The sequence below is a fragment of the Heloderma suspectum genome, chromosome 2 (genome assembly GCF_057233095.1).
Source record: "Heloderma suspectum isolate Gila_16-S chromosome 2, 16-S_ref, whole genome shotgun sequence".
NCBI classification, from domain to species: domain Eukaryota; kingdom Metazoa; phylum Chordata; class Lepidosauria; order Squamata; family Helodermatidae; genus Heloderma; species Heloderma suspectum.
This window is the reverse complement of record NC_139459.1, coordinates 205,460,437-205,475,879: the sequence shown is the minus strand read 5'-3', so window position 1 is coordinate 205,475,879 and position 15,443 is coordinate 205,460,437. Positions and strand designations below refer to the sequence as shown.

The 15,443-nt window shown below is 42.1% G+C and overlaps 1 protein-coding gene across 5 annotated transcripts in view; it reads right to left on the bottom strand.

The window, feature by feature from the left end:
* ARSG (arylsulfatase G) overlaps positions 1-15,443 on the bottom strand; it is a 166,052-nt gene that overhangs the window by 92,936 nt on the left and 57,673 nt on the right. For all 5 annotated transcript variants that reach the window (XM_084837503.1, XM_084837502.1, XM_084837501.1 and 2 more), the window contains 3 exons: positions 14,468-14,515; positions 12,630-12,741; positions 10,587-10,724 (listed from right to left, as the gene is read on the bottom strand). In XM_084837503.1, the coding sequence (XP_084693629.1) occupies positions 10,587-10,724; positions 12,630-12,741; positions 14,468-14,515 (298 nt within the window). The remainder of the gene's footprint in view (positions 1-10,586; positions 10,725-12,629; positions 12,742-14,467; positions 14,516-15,443) is intronic.

The window sequence follows — 15,443 nt, the reverse complement described above, 5'->3', positions numbered from 1 at the left end:
AAACCACTGTGACCACAATTCCTCCTCCTTGTCCCAATCTCTCACCTATCAGTCCTTCCCCAAAGCCCACAGTTTATTTAAACAGCAGCTTCACCAATATTCAGCATACACTTCTGAAAAAATAGAGTGCAACAGAGGACAAAGGGATTGTTGGCTCCTGCTCTTATAAAACCTATCTGGGATGACAAGTGGCCAGTGAGCTTACTCCAAAGGTGGTTCCAATCAGCCCAACAACTGCACTTGATTCTAGCATCTGCAAGGGAGAAGGCCCTGGCAGTAGTGTCGTTCTTTCCTGTTATGAACAATCAGATTTTCTGTTGACATGTCCTAGGAGTTTTCTGTTTACTTTTTCTCCCTTGTTACTAGGTGCTGCCTCAGAGGTTTGAGGCCTACATCCACAGCACCAGTCTCCGCCCCTGCCTGAGCAACTTACTAAAAAAAAGCTGAAGGAGCCATTTCCTCTCCTACAATTTAATTCCTAATCTCATTAGCTACCATTTCCCTGAAGTAATTATGCAGACATGGGTTCCTCTCTCTCATCCAGTGCTAGGCAGCACAATATCCCTTCTGTGCATAATGGAGGGGAGAAGCCTTTGCTGCAGGGAGGGATAGCTGTACATATAAACACAGGAAGCTGCATTCTACCAAGCAAGACCACTGGCTGCCTGGCCCACTACTGTCACTCTGACAGGCAGCAGCAGTTCTCCAAAGGCTCGTGAAAGAGGGCATATTCCCAGCCCAGTTACCTGAGATAGAACCAAGGACCTTGGGCATGACAAGCATGAGCTCTGCCCCATACCCTATATTTGTGTTTGCTTTTGTTTTACTTCATGAGGGGAAATAACCACACAACCATCTGTGGTACGTTCTTAGCACTTGTTATCGACACAGTGCTAGTACCTTGGATCGCTAGAATGTATTAGAAAGAGGTGTCTACCTTGTAAAGATTCATAACAAGTTGTCACACACTGAAAACTATTGTCTTGCCCCGAAATTTTGAAGTTATTGATCTCCATTTCTCCCAGAATCAGCCTGCATAATTCTGCAAGACTGGCAGAGAGAGTTTAAGGGATATGCTGGACCAGGCTGTGGGTGGGGTGTGGGGGAGGGAATAACCACTGCTAAGAGAGATAACAGCAAGAAACGTCAAGGAATCTGACAAGACTTTCTTGACCTATTTGGAGGTTAGCCACCCACTACTTCATCCTTATCCCCTGCACCACGACTTGACAACCAGGAAGGTACAATTCCTTCCTTCCTCCCCTCTCCTCCCCATGGAGACTGAACTGGGAATAAGCTGGGAAAGGATATGAAGGGTGGAAAGACAAGCGACCTGGGAACAAAATCAGGAAGGAAGTGTATTGAGGTAGGAATTAGGAAATCACATTCTGTTTATACTACTGTTCACAGTGTTCTTTTCATATCTTTGTGAAAATGACTCCAAAGTGTTTTTTTTTTAAGACTGGCACAAAGCAAGGGAGAGGAACATGTCTAATTTCTCCTACAAAGAGAGAATTACAAGGATGCGAACTATTTGCAAGGGATGCCATGAATGGAAAGGCCAAACCAAGCAGGTACATTTCACCTGGAGAACACTAAATTCAGCTAGAATACCCTGCTTTCAAATGCCATAAAGGAAGTTAGCATGAAGCAAGAGGACAACTGTTTCCTGTAGCCACACAGGGTAGACAAGTAGCAATAATTTTACACAACAGGAAGGTACGCTTACATTAAACTTTGGGAGTATCTTCCCAAGAGTTCAGAAATTAGTAAACCTTCCTAAGGATGAGAGAGTCTAAAAAAAAGACTGGATATTCAATCTCTTGAGAAAGCTGTAGTTACAGGAAAGGAGATGACACTAGTGAATCCACTTCCACTCTCCCGTCAACACTTTCCCTGTACATCATGGAGCTGACCCAGAATCATAATGGGGGCAATGGTATTTACCAAATGCAAGTCAGCCCCACAAGCTGCCAGGAAAAGCAGAAGACTTGGCAAGCAAGGAAGATCCAAGAGATCCTTTTCAACTCGAGGACAACAAGACCAAAAACATTATGAATCAAGGAGATTTGGCTTATACATTTGATCAACTTTGGTGTTCTAATTATAAAGATTCTTTGGCTTGGCTTTTCTCTGCTTCCAACAAAGGCATGATGTGGGGAGAGCCATTTTTTCTAGCAAATAATAGAGATTCATTTAAGGTGGTAATGAACATCTCCTTCATATGTAGCCTAGAAGAAGACAAAAAAATCCAGTACATATTCTACACCTGAATTGTTCACACACACACACACACACACACACACCAATGGCTATTCTCTACCACCTGGTCTCCTCCAGATGTTTTGCAGTACAACTCCCAGCATTCCTGACCATTGGCCATGCTGGCTGAGGCTGATGGGAATTGAAGTCCAGAACATCTGGAGGGCACTAGGTTGAGGAAGCCTGCTCTATCTTACAAGAAAAGTCAGCAATATAAAAAGGACAGTAATCCATATAAAAGGATCATTTTATTAATTCCAGGTGGTTTTAGCATTTCCACACAGTAGAATGTTAACAAGGAGGAAGGCATCCTGTCAAGAAGAACCAAGTAATAAAGAAAGGGGCGTTGATTATCACCCAGGCTAGTTTATTTTTAAATAACCAGAGAACATGTCCTGTTTTCTTGTTTACAGCTATATTTATCTCCTCAAGCAAGGCCTGCTCTTCCTCAGGGCCCTCCAAAGGGGAAAGGGTGGGATGACAACTAATGAAGAGGAACAGGATTAGAACAAGTGCGTATATGTTTGCGTATTTGTGCGCGTATATGTGCATGGACAAACACAAATTTGCCTCACAGTTCCCAAGATGACACACAGCACATTTCATAAAATCAATCTTTAAAGCCATCCCGCCATCCTCCCACCCCATCATATCATGTCTCCCAACTATCACTGCATACATGACAAATTCAACACTGGCCATTTTCAAGCAGAGCCATTTAGCTTGGATTTCCTTCATTTTCCTTTACCAAACACATAATTTAGTCACTCCTACCACTTCCCACTTAATTTCATGAACTAGTGAGGCAGGCAGGCAGGCAGTAAAGAGCTATAGAATTTGGATTGTTGTCATATTCCTGCAAAGGGTGAGCTTTAAAAAAATCCGAGTATCACCGCTGAACAATCAACCCAAAGCATTACTGCACATCAAAAAATATGTGTAATTTCTTTTTGGACTTAAAAGATACCCCATTTATTAAAAAAAATAACCAACAACAAAACAAACAGTAGGTTGTATCCAACGTTAGTCCTGCTTAGAGTAGACCTATTCATTTAAATGGGTCTACTCTAAACAGGACTAACGTTGGATACAACCCTATGAATTCTCTTCTACAATCATGGTTACTTGAAAAATGATGGGAAAAGGAAATATGACTACAACAGCTAGAGCTTAAAGAATCGTAACACCAAGACAATATAGGCAGATTAAGCAGTTGCCGTGCCATGGCATAATTCAAGAGCCTCTTCCCCATGGTCAGGTCCTGTGGAACTGGCCCCTGCCTATGTTGTTGGGCCATTTAAACACTACTCCAGCTGCGTGGAAGCTGCTCCCACACAGCTAGCATAAAAGTTAAAGGGCACCGAACTCTGGAGCCTATTGCCTGCTAGGTTAATAGAATCATTTTGGCCCAACACTAGAGGAGAAACTGAATAACTGGAGTTACTATAGGCAGGTAGCACTGTTTAGACATTAGGAGACTACTGTTTTCTCTTCTCCCTTTCCCAGAATGAAGGCTGGGTTTAGTCTACTGAAGGAAATCGGCTAACTTGGATCAGAAATCTGGTTATAACCACCAAGCACACACACAAACACACACAGGATTTGCTGCCCATTGACAAATATCCTGAGATTCCAGTGAAGTATGCAAGAACTGGTATGAGGAAACAATTTCAGAGTAGCTTCATACTAATTATTTCAGCTTTACAGTTTCTTTGGACCATTTGTGGGAGCATAGTTCTCCTAGGCGGAGAGAATGTGGACATAACAGGGTTTGTTTCAGTTCCATTCACCTATGTATCTTGATTGCCTCTGATATTCACACTGGAAGGAACTGAAGAGGCAACTGGCAACGGGGAGGGAAGGAACTCAGTGAAGTTTGAAAATTTAATCAATAACTCTAGACTGGGGCACTCAGGGAAACCACCTTCACCTCCTTCAGTACTCTGCCTCGTATGTCCATTCTCCTCTAGAGCATGAAGCTTGCTATCATGAGGTAGTCATCAACATATCTAGTTAAAAACACATTGGACTCAAGGACTCAGTGTTCATTAAGGACCTGAGAGCAAAACAGGACCAGGGAAAATGAAACTAAATATTAAATGATTAAACTGCTTGAAGATAACATGGCCAGATGAATTGTTTCCTGGATTAACTTCACTGACTTGCGTAAGAGATTAACCAGATGAATCCAGTTCTGATGCCCATTAAAGAGAATTCCTGCAATTAGTTAAAAAAAGCTTTTTCATTAACCCAACACCCATTAGTGTGTACCTTGATCTCACATGGGTACAAATCATTCAGAAATAGTAAGAGTAAAATCACCCAGAGCACTTGAGATTTCCAAAATCTCAGTGTGGTGTAGTGGTTAGAGTGTTAGAGAGCCAGTGTGGTATAGTGGTTACAGTGTTGGGCTGGGACTCTGGAGATCAGGGTTCTAGTCCCCACTTGGCCATGAAGTTCACTGGGTGACTTTGGGCCAGTCACTGACTCTCAGCCTAACCTACCTCACAGGGTTGTTGTGAGGATAAAATGGAGAGGAGGAAGACCATGTAAGCTGCCTTGGGTTCGAACAGTGGCACTTATTTCACATGCCAGTAAGGTAATGCTGAAGATCTTGCAAGGTAGACTCCAGCAATTCATGGAACGAGAATTGCCAGATGTACAAGCTGGGTTTAGAAAAGGCAGAGGAACTAGAAACCAAATTGCCAATATCCGCTGGACAATGGAGAAAGCCAGGGAGTTTCGGAAAAACATCTATTTCTGTTTTATTGACTATTCTAAAGCCTTTGACTGTGTGGATCATAAGAAATTGTGCCAAGTTCTTGGAGGTATGGGGATACCAAGCCATCTTGTCTGCCTCCTGAGGAATCTGTATAATGACCAAGTAGCAACGGTAAGAACAGACCACGGAACAACGGACTGGTTTAAGATTGGGAAAGGAGTATGGCAGGGTTGTATACTCTCACCCTACCTATTCAACCTGTACGCAGAACACATCCTGCGACGTGCTGGGCTTGATGAAGCCAAGGGTGGAGTTAAAATTGCTGGAAGAAACATTAACAGTCTCTGATATGCAGATGATACCACTTTGATGGCTGAAAGTGAGGAGGAGCTGAGGAACCTCATGACAAAGGTGAAAGAAGAAAGTGCAAAGCTGGGTTGCAGTTAAACCTCAAAAAAAAATCAAGATTATGGCAACCAGCTTGACTGATAACTGGCAAATAGAGGGAGAAAACATGGAGGCAGTGACAGACTTTGTCTTTCTAGGCGCAAAGATTACTGCAGACGCTGACTGCAGCCAGGAAATCAGAAGACGTTTACTTCTTGGGAGGACAGCAATGACAAATCTTGATAAAAAAGTGAAGAGCAGAGACATCACACTGACGACAAAGGTCTGCATAGGTAAAGCAATGGTATTCCCTGTAGTAACCTATGGCTGCGAGAGCTGGACCATAAGGAAGGCTGAGCGAAGGAAGATAGATGCTTTTGAACTGTGGTGCTGGAGGAAAATTCTGAGAGTGCCTTGGCCTGCAAGAAGATCAAACCAGTCCATACTCCAGGAAATAAAGCCAGACTGCTCACTTGAGGGAATGATATGAAAGGCAAAACTGAAGTACTCTGGCCACATCATGAGAAGACAGGATACCCTGGAGAAGATGGTGATGCTTAGGGAAAGTGGAAGGCAAAAGGAAGAGGGGCTGACCAAGGGCAAGATGGATGGATGATATTCTGGAGGTGACGGACTCGACGGGAGCTGGGGGTGGCGATGGCCGACAGGGAGCTCTGGCATGGGCTGGTCCATGAAGTCACGAAGAGTCAGAAGCGACTGACTGAATAAACAACAATAAATGAAATAAATAAATAAATATAAAATAAAAGGTCATAGGCATTTATCCAGGTGTTTGAAATACACATGAAAATGCCTTGATCAAGACCAGTTAGATCCAGTGCTAGCATAGCATTGTACACATGGCTTGGTTTTTGCTTCCCACGATGTTCAGATGTTATGTGTGCATCTGCAGCTCTTTGCAAATTGCATGAGTACATCCCCAAGTACAATGGAAGAGTCATCTGCGTGAACTCTCCATTACAGATGAAACTATATTATTTACATGTCACAGTGAGGTCACGCAATTTCATTTCTATAAAGTAACTAGCCAAATTTAGTGCCAAGACCTGATGAATTGATCCTGCTGGAAAGGATATAGGAGGGATCAATGCCACTGACACTACTTCATCAATACTGTTTACAAAGTACATAGAAATATAAACTCTAAGGAACAGTAGAGGCCTCATTCTGCTCAGGCTACTCTTCACACGGATAAAATCACAAAGTATCACAGCAGGACTATGTACCTTATGACAGCATTTCAATATGTAAGAAACTATTTAGAAATTTCAGAACTGAAATTCTGCCCTCTTGAACACAGTGATAGTTAATAGATCTCAATCTGAGGTGCTTAAAACTACAGATTTAACTAGTAGCTAAGAGATTAGTAAAAACTGACACATAAAATATGTGTTTTTGTCCTTGGTAACACCCTTACTGCCCAGCTGATAGTTCACCTATACAGTGTATGACCTCTGTAACATGTCAGAACCATGCGTTAGTGACTGTACAGCTCAGTGTATTGTTTGCCCAAACTCTTAGTGAAGGCAAGGGTTTTGTTTATGGTTTTGGTCACCACATAACCTAAAAAATAAATACATCCTCTATTCATGTTTTATATACCTAGCCACTCCCATGCTCTATCTTATCCTTGACCTGCTCCACATATCATTTTAGAATTCATTATGGAGCATACATCCCAAACCCACAACACTGTCTCTCATACAGGTTAGAATCCATGGCTGCATCAATGGAGAAATCTATTCCTCTATTTCCCTCTCCTTCTACTAGATCAGGGGTGGGCAACTTGTGCACCTCCAGATGTTTTGACCTACAACTACCATCATCCCTAGCCATTAGCTATGCTGGCTAGGGCTGATGGGTAGTGCAAGCCAAAACATCTGGAGGGTCACAAGTTACCACATCTGTACTAGAATGTACAGGCGGCAAATGCATGTCAGAGAGCATTTCAGTGTATGCATATACGCCACAGTAAGTTGTAAGTCAGCCAGCAGGAACTGCATAAACCCTGAGCATGGCAATATTAGTTGCTGTGGTCATTTATGGGCTGCTAAATCTAGATTGTAGTTGAAGTAATGGAAAGAAAGCACTCTTGATAAATCAAAGTAATACATCTTATTTCTCAGTCCCAATCCTCACCTAGGAGCCTGTCAGCTTCCAGACCAATTTAGAAGACCTCTGTCTTTAGGTATATTAGGAGGTTTCTAAATGCTGGCCCTGGACCGGATGAGGGATGGTACACAGTTAAGAATATATAAATAGAGTCTGTACGTTTTCATCTCAGCTATATGGGCACTGCAAATTTAGTGGGCTGGAGATAATTCCTTTGCATTCACCATGTCCAGGGACTGGCTGGATCAGTGCTTCCCAAACTACCGATAGCAAAGGAGCATTCTTTTTTCCTGAATTAAAATGGGATGCATGCAACATCTGGGTGTACCTTCAAATGGGAAGAAAGCAAGCCCAGAGCAGTAATTCACGCAGACAAGCCTCTCTTGAGGGAGGGGAAATAATTCTGCTGCATCCCTGCACCAGGAGTGATGGGATAATCCAATCACATTCAATGCATAAATACAGGAAGCTAATCTAGTACATAAGTTATATCAGCCTTCCCCAACCTGGTGCCCTCCTGATGTGTTCAACTACAACTCCCAGCCAGCCATGCTGTGTTCTGGAGTTGCCCAGTAGTAATGCCTTTCTGGCTTGAGGTCCTAACCAGGATTAACATAGTCCTGCAAACCTCATTCAATGTAAAAAAATGCCGATGCCTTCATGGGAAACATTCTAGGCAAATGGGGCTTGGCAGAGGGGCGTGCTGTGTGGTTTGGGAAGGCCACACTAACCACTAAGCATATTATTCTACAACACTGGAAAGCAAATAGCACTCAAATTCAAAATCTATTGACTGTAGCCATCCATGAAAGAGTATATACGAAATTACTAAAATAAAATACATTCCAATTAAGATAGGAATTTTCTAGAATTATATATAGAATAATGAAATGTACTGGAACACCACTGGAGGCCCACAAAGAGATATACATGACACTAAACACTTTTTAAATGTTTCTATGTAACTATTTATCCAATTTTTGCTTAATGATTTTATGTATATACATGCAACCTTTACTCTTTAAATACTGGACAATATGAGGAGGGGGAAACCTAAAAGGGAGGGAAGGGGGACAGGAAGTACTTCTTCATACAGCACAAAGTTAAAGTATGGAATTTGCTACCCCAAGATATAGTGACAGCCACCAACTTGGGTGGCTTTAAAAGAGAATAAGACAAATTAATGGAGGATAAGGCTATCAATGGCTACCAGTCCTGATGGATATATGCTATCTCCAGGTTCTGCGGCAGTATACCTATGTACACCAGCTGCTGGGGAACATGAGCAGGGGGGAGCTCTTGCACTCATGTCCTACTTGTGCGTTTCCCATAGATGGCTGGCCGGCCACTGCGGGAACAGAATTCTTGACTAGCTGGACCCTTGGTCTGATCCAGCAGGGTTCTTCTTATGTTCTTAGGATTGGGTGATCCATTCAGATACAAGTATTCGGTCCACATTTCAACAACATACAATATATGGAGAAATGGATCCACATGGACATCATCCATATGGGCACTGCATCTATTATGAACATACACATAAGATACATTCATTTATAAATCCGTTTGATCATATGGTATATCAGTTAAAACATTTCATCACCTGAAGCAGTACCAATGTTGTGTACACAGTTAAATGCTCATGTGATACGATCTACATTGGTCAGACCACCGGGCCCTTAAAGAGATGTATAGGAGAACATATGTCCAACATTCATAATTGCAGATCTGGTGCTCCCTGGTGGGACACTTTATAAAGTATCAACGCACAATTCATGATTTGTCCTTTTAGGCTGCAGAGAAGGTACAGCAGCAGAATGCTAAATTACTGTTAGAGAGAGCATTGCACTGGATTCTTGCACCACACAGCTTGACCTCTGCGGGCCTTAACGAGGAATTAGACTTTCTTCCTTTGTTGTAATTTTATATGTATGGTTTTGCTCAAGTTTCCTTTATTTATTTCATAATTACACGAAATCAGGAATCTTTCACGTCAACAAAGGGTTAAAGAGCAATGAGAGAAAGAAGAGGGTTAAATCCCTTTCTTCTTTTTCTGCTGCTGCAAGGTTTTTATTTAGTCTATAGTCACTTCACTTTTGAGATTTTTCAAGTCTGCAACTGGTCACTACTATTTCTTTTTTATCAGACCAGTCTAACATGTTGTAAGGTTTCTATCTATTATACTTCTGGACTATTTGAAATTCAGGATCTTTTAGGTCTATAAGGGGTTAATGCCTCTTCAGTTATTAGATTAGCCCTAAGTGCTATATTTGCATACTGTTCCTTTAGGGTTTGTTTGCCTGATTGTGACTATCTGATTGTGTAGGTAATTAGTTTGCAGGTTATAAAAATACTTCAATGTGGAGATCTTTGACAACAGAAGCATTTCTGGATATTATTGCAAAAGGTATGTTTCATTTTTTGTATATATGAAAGCTGTTTATTTATATTTATATTTACATATACTTTATACATGAATAATTTGGTAGAGTTGGTTCTCCCCCCACCCCTCCCACACAATTTTTCAAACCTCCACAGGTTTCTTTATCGCTGAGTGGTAGATCCTAAGATACAGGATCCAACTTTTTTCTTTGGGTTGTTCTGAACAAAGACCCTTTGTCTTGTAAATGTTTGCTGTGCATATTAGTTACAAATTGTAAGAGCATGACTTTTTGTTATTATAAAAGAAGTGTTTTAACACTTACTTAGGCCTTTTAAGTTGTCCTAGATATGTTTTTTATATCAGTTTTAAACATTTTTTTAACACTGCTGGAAATGGAATACTGTCATTTTTATTCCATTCTCTTTGGTATACTGTATATAATGCCTCTAAAGAAGTGTTTTAAATACTAACTTAAGCCTTTTAAGTTGTATTAGATAGTTTTGTTTATCTAACGTTTTGTTTTTAACATTGTTGGATTAGAATATTGTCATTTATTATTCCATTTTCTTTTGTATATTATGTATAGTGCCCTTGAAGAAGGATTTACAATCCAAAATATGTTGGGTCAAGAATTAAAGATAATTTGCTAGTAGCATCTGGACTGTTCTCCCGCTTTTTTTGCTACTTAGATGTTCTCACCTTGCATCATGGATAAACTTCATCGCTTTCTCTGTGTACTTTGCAGCTAGGCTAGTTAGGTTCACAGGCTGTTGGACAATTGCAAGATTTTCAAAAAGAGGAACTGCAATATCAGGATAGCAGTCTTTTTGGTCGCTGCTGGAGGAAAACATAAAACATACTTTTTAAAAAGTTATAAATATGCAATAGGAGGCTTACACAGAATCTATTTTAAACATCAATTAACTTTTTCTTTCAACAGTACATATAAAGAACAGGTATTTATATAAGAATGAGGTTTATAAGATCATGAATGGTGCAGAAAAAGTAAATAAAGAGAAGTCTTTCTCACACACATGCATTACTAGAACCCTGGGCCATCTAACCAAGTTGAATGGCAGACGATTCAGGACAGACAAAAGAAAGTACTTGTTCACACAGCAAACAACTAATATATGGAATTCATGATCACAGGATATGATGATGTTCACAGCTCTAAAAAAGGATTAAATGAACTCATGGAACTATCAGTAGCTAATAAATATGGAGGCTAAATGGAAACTCCAAGTTCATACACAATATCCTATAGAAGAGGGATGGGAAACTTATTTCAGTCCAAGGTCCAAATTCAGTTTTGGAGAAGCTCTCAAGGGCCACATTCCAATGGTGGGCAGCAGCAAAGGCAAAAAGGGCAGGGTCAAAGGCATGCTCAGTGGCCACACAATGCTGAGAGTCTGTTTGGGGGAAGGGACAGAATGGAATGGAGTACCCTGAAAGAAGGCATGGCTGGCTAGCTAGCACACTGAACAGGAGCACTCCATTCTGCAACATTATATTTATGTATGTATTACGTTTCTATACCACCCAATAGCCAAAGCTCTCTTTGGCTGTTGGGCAGTATAGAAAAGTTGCAGATCCCCCATTTGTACTTCTAATTACCTAATGCAGAGAACAAACAACAAGGGATGGCTAGCTCCATAAAGCCCTGGCTGTGCATTTCCCAGAAGAATCGGATTCCCACTGTTGAACACACAGCACTGGATGAGACAAATCCTTGGCCTGATGCAGCAAAGCAATTTGCATGTTCTTATGAACAGAAAGAAAAGCCAGGTTTGATGGGAAAGGGGAGGCAGTAGATAAGCTGCTTTGCCATCACTGGGGTAGGGATGTCAGAGAAATTTGGATTTCTATGAATTTGTGTGGACTTTCAGACCTTTTTTTTTACTTTTGGGCGGATTTGTGCAAGTGCGCACTTGCACTAATGTGCATTAGTGCAAATGTGTATTTTAAAACAAGAATGAAACTCCCATACATCCCTAAAAACAACCACTCGATTCCATCAGTGAGCGGATGACAGAATGAAAGATGCCTGACAATCTGCAAAACACAGATGGAACGAATTTAACAAAATCCATACATCCCTAACTGGGTGTGCTTCCAGATGAAGGGCTCCTAACATTACCAATCAAAATTCACTTAGCAGCTATTCTGTCTTTCCCACAATTGACTTTTTTCTGGCAAGAAAAAAGATAGAAGCAGCGATGGGAAAAATGGGAGGGTTACAACAGAAGATATAATTGACTGTGCCCTCGTCTGTGAATGAGGCAAAGCAATTATACAATAAAAGCCTCATTTGAAACAGCCTGGGACACAGTGACTTGCCCAGAGATACACCATTCCCATGATCCATGGCTCCTTACAGGTGTAGTAGCTCTAATGAAGACATCGCACAGTTCTTTTTAGTGAGAGGGGGGCAGACGAGGCAACTCCATGCATGTAAAAGGGATGCAACCAAAGAACCTCTCTCTGAACTGAAATGAAGATGTCCACTTAGACATCATCACCGCATACTCCTTGGAGGATACACAGTGCTCTAGTTTGGGAACAGTGAGTGCATGATAGAGGTGAGGAGGTCTCCCAAAGCATTCGGTTCACCATCCACTGGACTAAACCAGCCCTTATGACAGAAACAGAGGGGATACAAGATCTCTGTCTGAGATTTCATTGAGCTTTAGACTATGACTTCAAGGACACCAATGCCCTTCATTACTGGAGAAGCCATACCTTTCTGTTGCAGAGTGCTGGGGGCAAGCTGGGCAGGGAGGGAGGTTGTAGCCTGGTGTGTCAGTGCAGCCCATATCATGGCTATATGGTATCCCAAAGTAATAATCAAAACCTAGAATTAAAGTTGCAGTATTAGGATATACAAAGACACCCATTATTCGTTTCTGAATACTGTGTGTGCAACCTTTTCAGCCCTAAGGGCCACATCCAGCATCTGTTGGGGGGCTGGGGGCTGCCCACGCAACACCATTAGCAGTACATGTGGTTTCTTCACTGCCACTAGCATGGTGGGGACCCTTTTCATACTCGTAATTAAGTAGGGCTCAGTCACTCAGCAACACTTTCACATAGCATCCCAAAGAACAAGTCTCTGCATGTCTACATGTCTTCCCAGAAGTAAGCATGAGAGGCATGTGTACCCACAGGTAAGCAAGACAAACCTCTGCATGTCTACCCAGAAGAAGGACAAGCTTCTGCAGGAAAAGACTTGGGAGTAAGCAGGACTGAATCACTCAGCAGCTTCCTCCCAAGGTGCTGCCCCCTCAGCCCAGCAGGGAAAAGCTCTTATCTCTGATCAGCAGCTGATCGGGGATAAGACTTTTCCCCTTCTAATCCTTGACATAGGCTGCCTTTTTTGGTGCTCAGCAGGGAAAATCTCTTATCCGTGAACAGCTGCTGATTGGAGAGAACAGCTTTTCCCTTCTGGGAGAGGGGGCACAGGCAGGGAAGAAATTGGTGGGTCAGTCAGCTGGGTTCAGGGAGAAAGTGGGTGGGGTGCCACTAGCTTTGTGAGCTGCACCCGGAGTGGTCAGTGGTGGCATGTGATCTGCAGGTTGTGGACCCCTGTCTTAAAGAACTATATTTATATTTTATCAATTCAGTCTACAACAACAGAACAGGAAGAGTTGCTTCTCAGCAGAATAATTGGCTAAGTTCAAGTATTGGTGACTTGATACTGGCAAGCAAATATCTGAACACCAGGGGTTCTATGAGAGATGTAACAGCCCCTGAGTGGGACCTGGGTGCAAGTTCATTGCATTAGGTCCCTTGCTGGTAGGTTAAGTACAGCGTAAAGATATTATTGCTTACATCTCTCTGGTATTCCTCAGCACCATTATCTATATTTTACAGAAAAGCCCAAAACATGGCATTTTCAAAAAATCTACTAGATCTAGAAAAACTCAAAGCCATTTACTGAATCGATGGTCCACTAGGGATTTTGAATGAAGAAATTTCCACTCCCCAGTTAAAAACTGGATGTTGTTTTGAGTTCACACAATTGGTCATCGTGATAGGATGGAATCATCACAAAAATAATAATATTTTTTAAAAGAACAACAGCATGATTATGAACCATGGTTAGGGGAAGAACCTGGTGTATCTTATCCACAGGTATCAGTGCTGATATGCCCCTTAACTGGAGCTACATTGGAGAGAGGAGTTTCCTTCAGGGAGGGAGCCTGCTCCAGATCTCTTCACTGTGGCTAAGGGACTGGCCCATTCAGTCCGTGTTCTCACTGATGTAGTAAACAGCTGTCTCAGCTGTACTACTTCAGACTGCAGATGGGAGCTCACAAGACCAAATGCTTCTCAGTACAAACACTTGCATTCCACATAGAAAACTAGCACGTCAGGGAGAGGTTTGGTTCTAGCCTAACTTTCTCCCTAACATGCTAAGTTTTCTGTGCGGAAGGCATATTTTTTTACAGAAAGCATTCAGTCTTGTGAGCCCCTGCTTATACTCTCAAATGGAACAGCCCAGCCATCAGTGAAGATCAGGCCTCAACTACTCTGGCCCTTTGTATGCCAACAGAGGAAAAGTAGGATGGAATCCTTACCACGAAAATTGGGATGAAAAGGGCCACTGTGTCCTAAGTGCCATTTCCCTACAAGAGAGCAAACGTTAGCATATACAAGACATAAAATGTACAATTGATTGAAGAAAATACTGAATGCCTGTTATTTTAGCCCAGCAGGGTTGTTTGGGGAGGTGACAAGTGGGATTGGGAAAAGGACCTGAACTCCACATCCCTATCCACCCTGCCCATCAAACATGATGAACCTTTTAGTTAAGATCACCAAGATCGTGAACATGGAAAACAATCCACACCTGGCAGACACAGCTAGCTGTTAGTCAAGCCTTTTTTCAAGCCTCATGCTAATGCTACTCAAGAGCATGATCTAGGGAGGGAAGGAAATATCCAGCAATCCTTCTTGCCTGCCAAAGAAGTAGAATGGAAGGTTCTGCATGTAAATCAAATGTCAGCACAAGGCCTAGATCTGCAATTATGCCTCCCTTTCATTACAGGGTGAATGTCTCTAAAGGAAACTGCACAGTTTTTCTTCCATCACTGACACATGACAAGCTCCCACATAACCTCACCAGCTTGAAACAGGGAAATTGACAAACCACTGTTTGTTTGCTTATAGCAGGAGTGGGGAACCTCTTTCAGCCCAAGGGACAAATTCAATTTTGGAGAAGTTCTCAGGGGGCTGTATTCCACTCGTGGGTGGGGCCAAAGGCAAAAGGGGCAGGGCCAAAAATACAAAAAATTGCAGCAAAGCTGTTGTTTCCAGTAACTAAGCTTTAGGAGAAGCATTTCAGCCTTTTGAACGGGGAAATCTGTGCAAAAGCCAAGAAAACACCCAATCATTGGTGGTTGGGGAAAGAGGGCGGTGCTATCTGGTGAACCCTGGGGGGCTGAATTTGGCCCCCAGGCCTGAGGTTCCCCACCCCTGGCTTATAGAGTGCATAGCACACCTGTTGCTGCAAATGGCGTCAACTGGCTGACAACAATACAAACCGATACAATA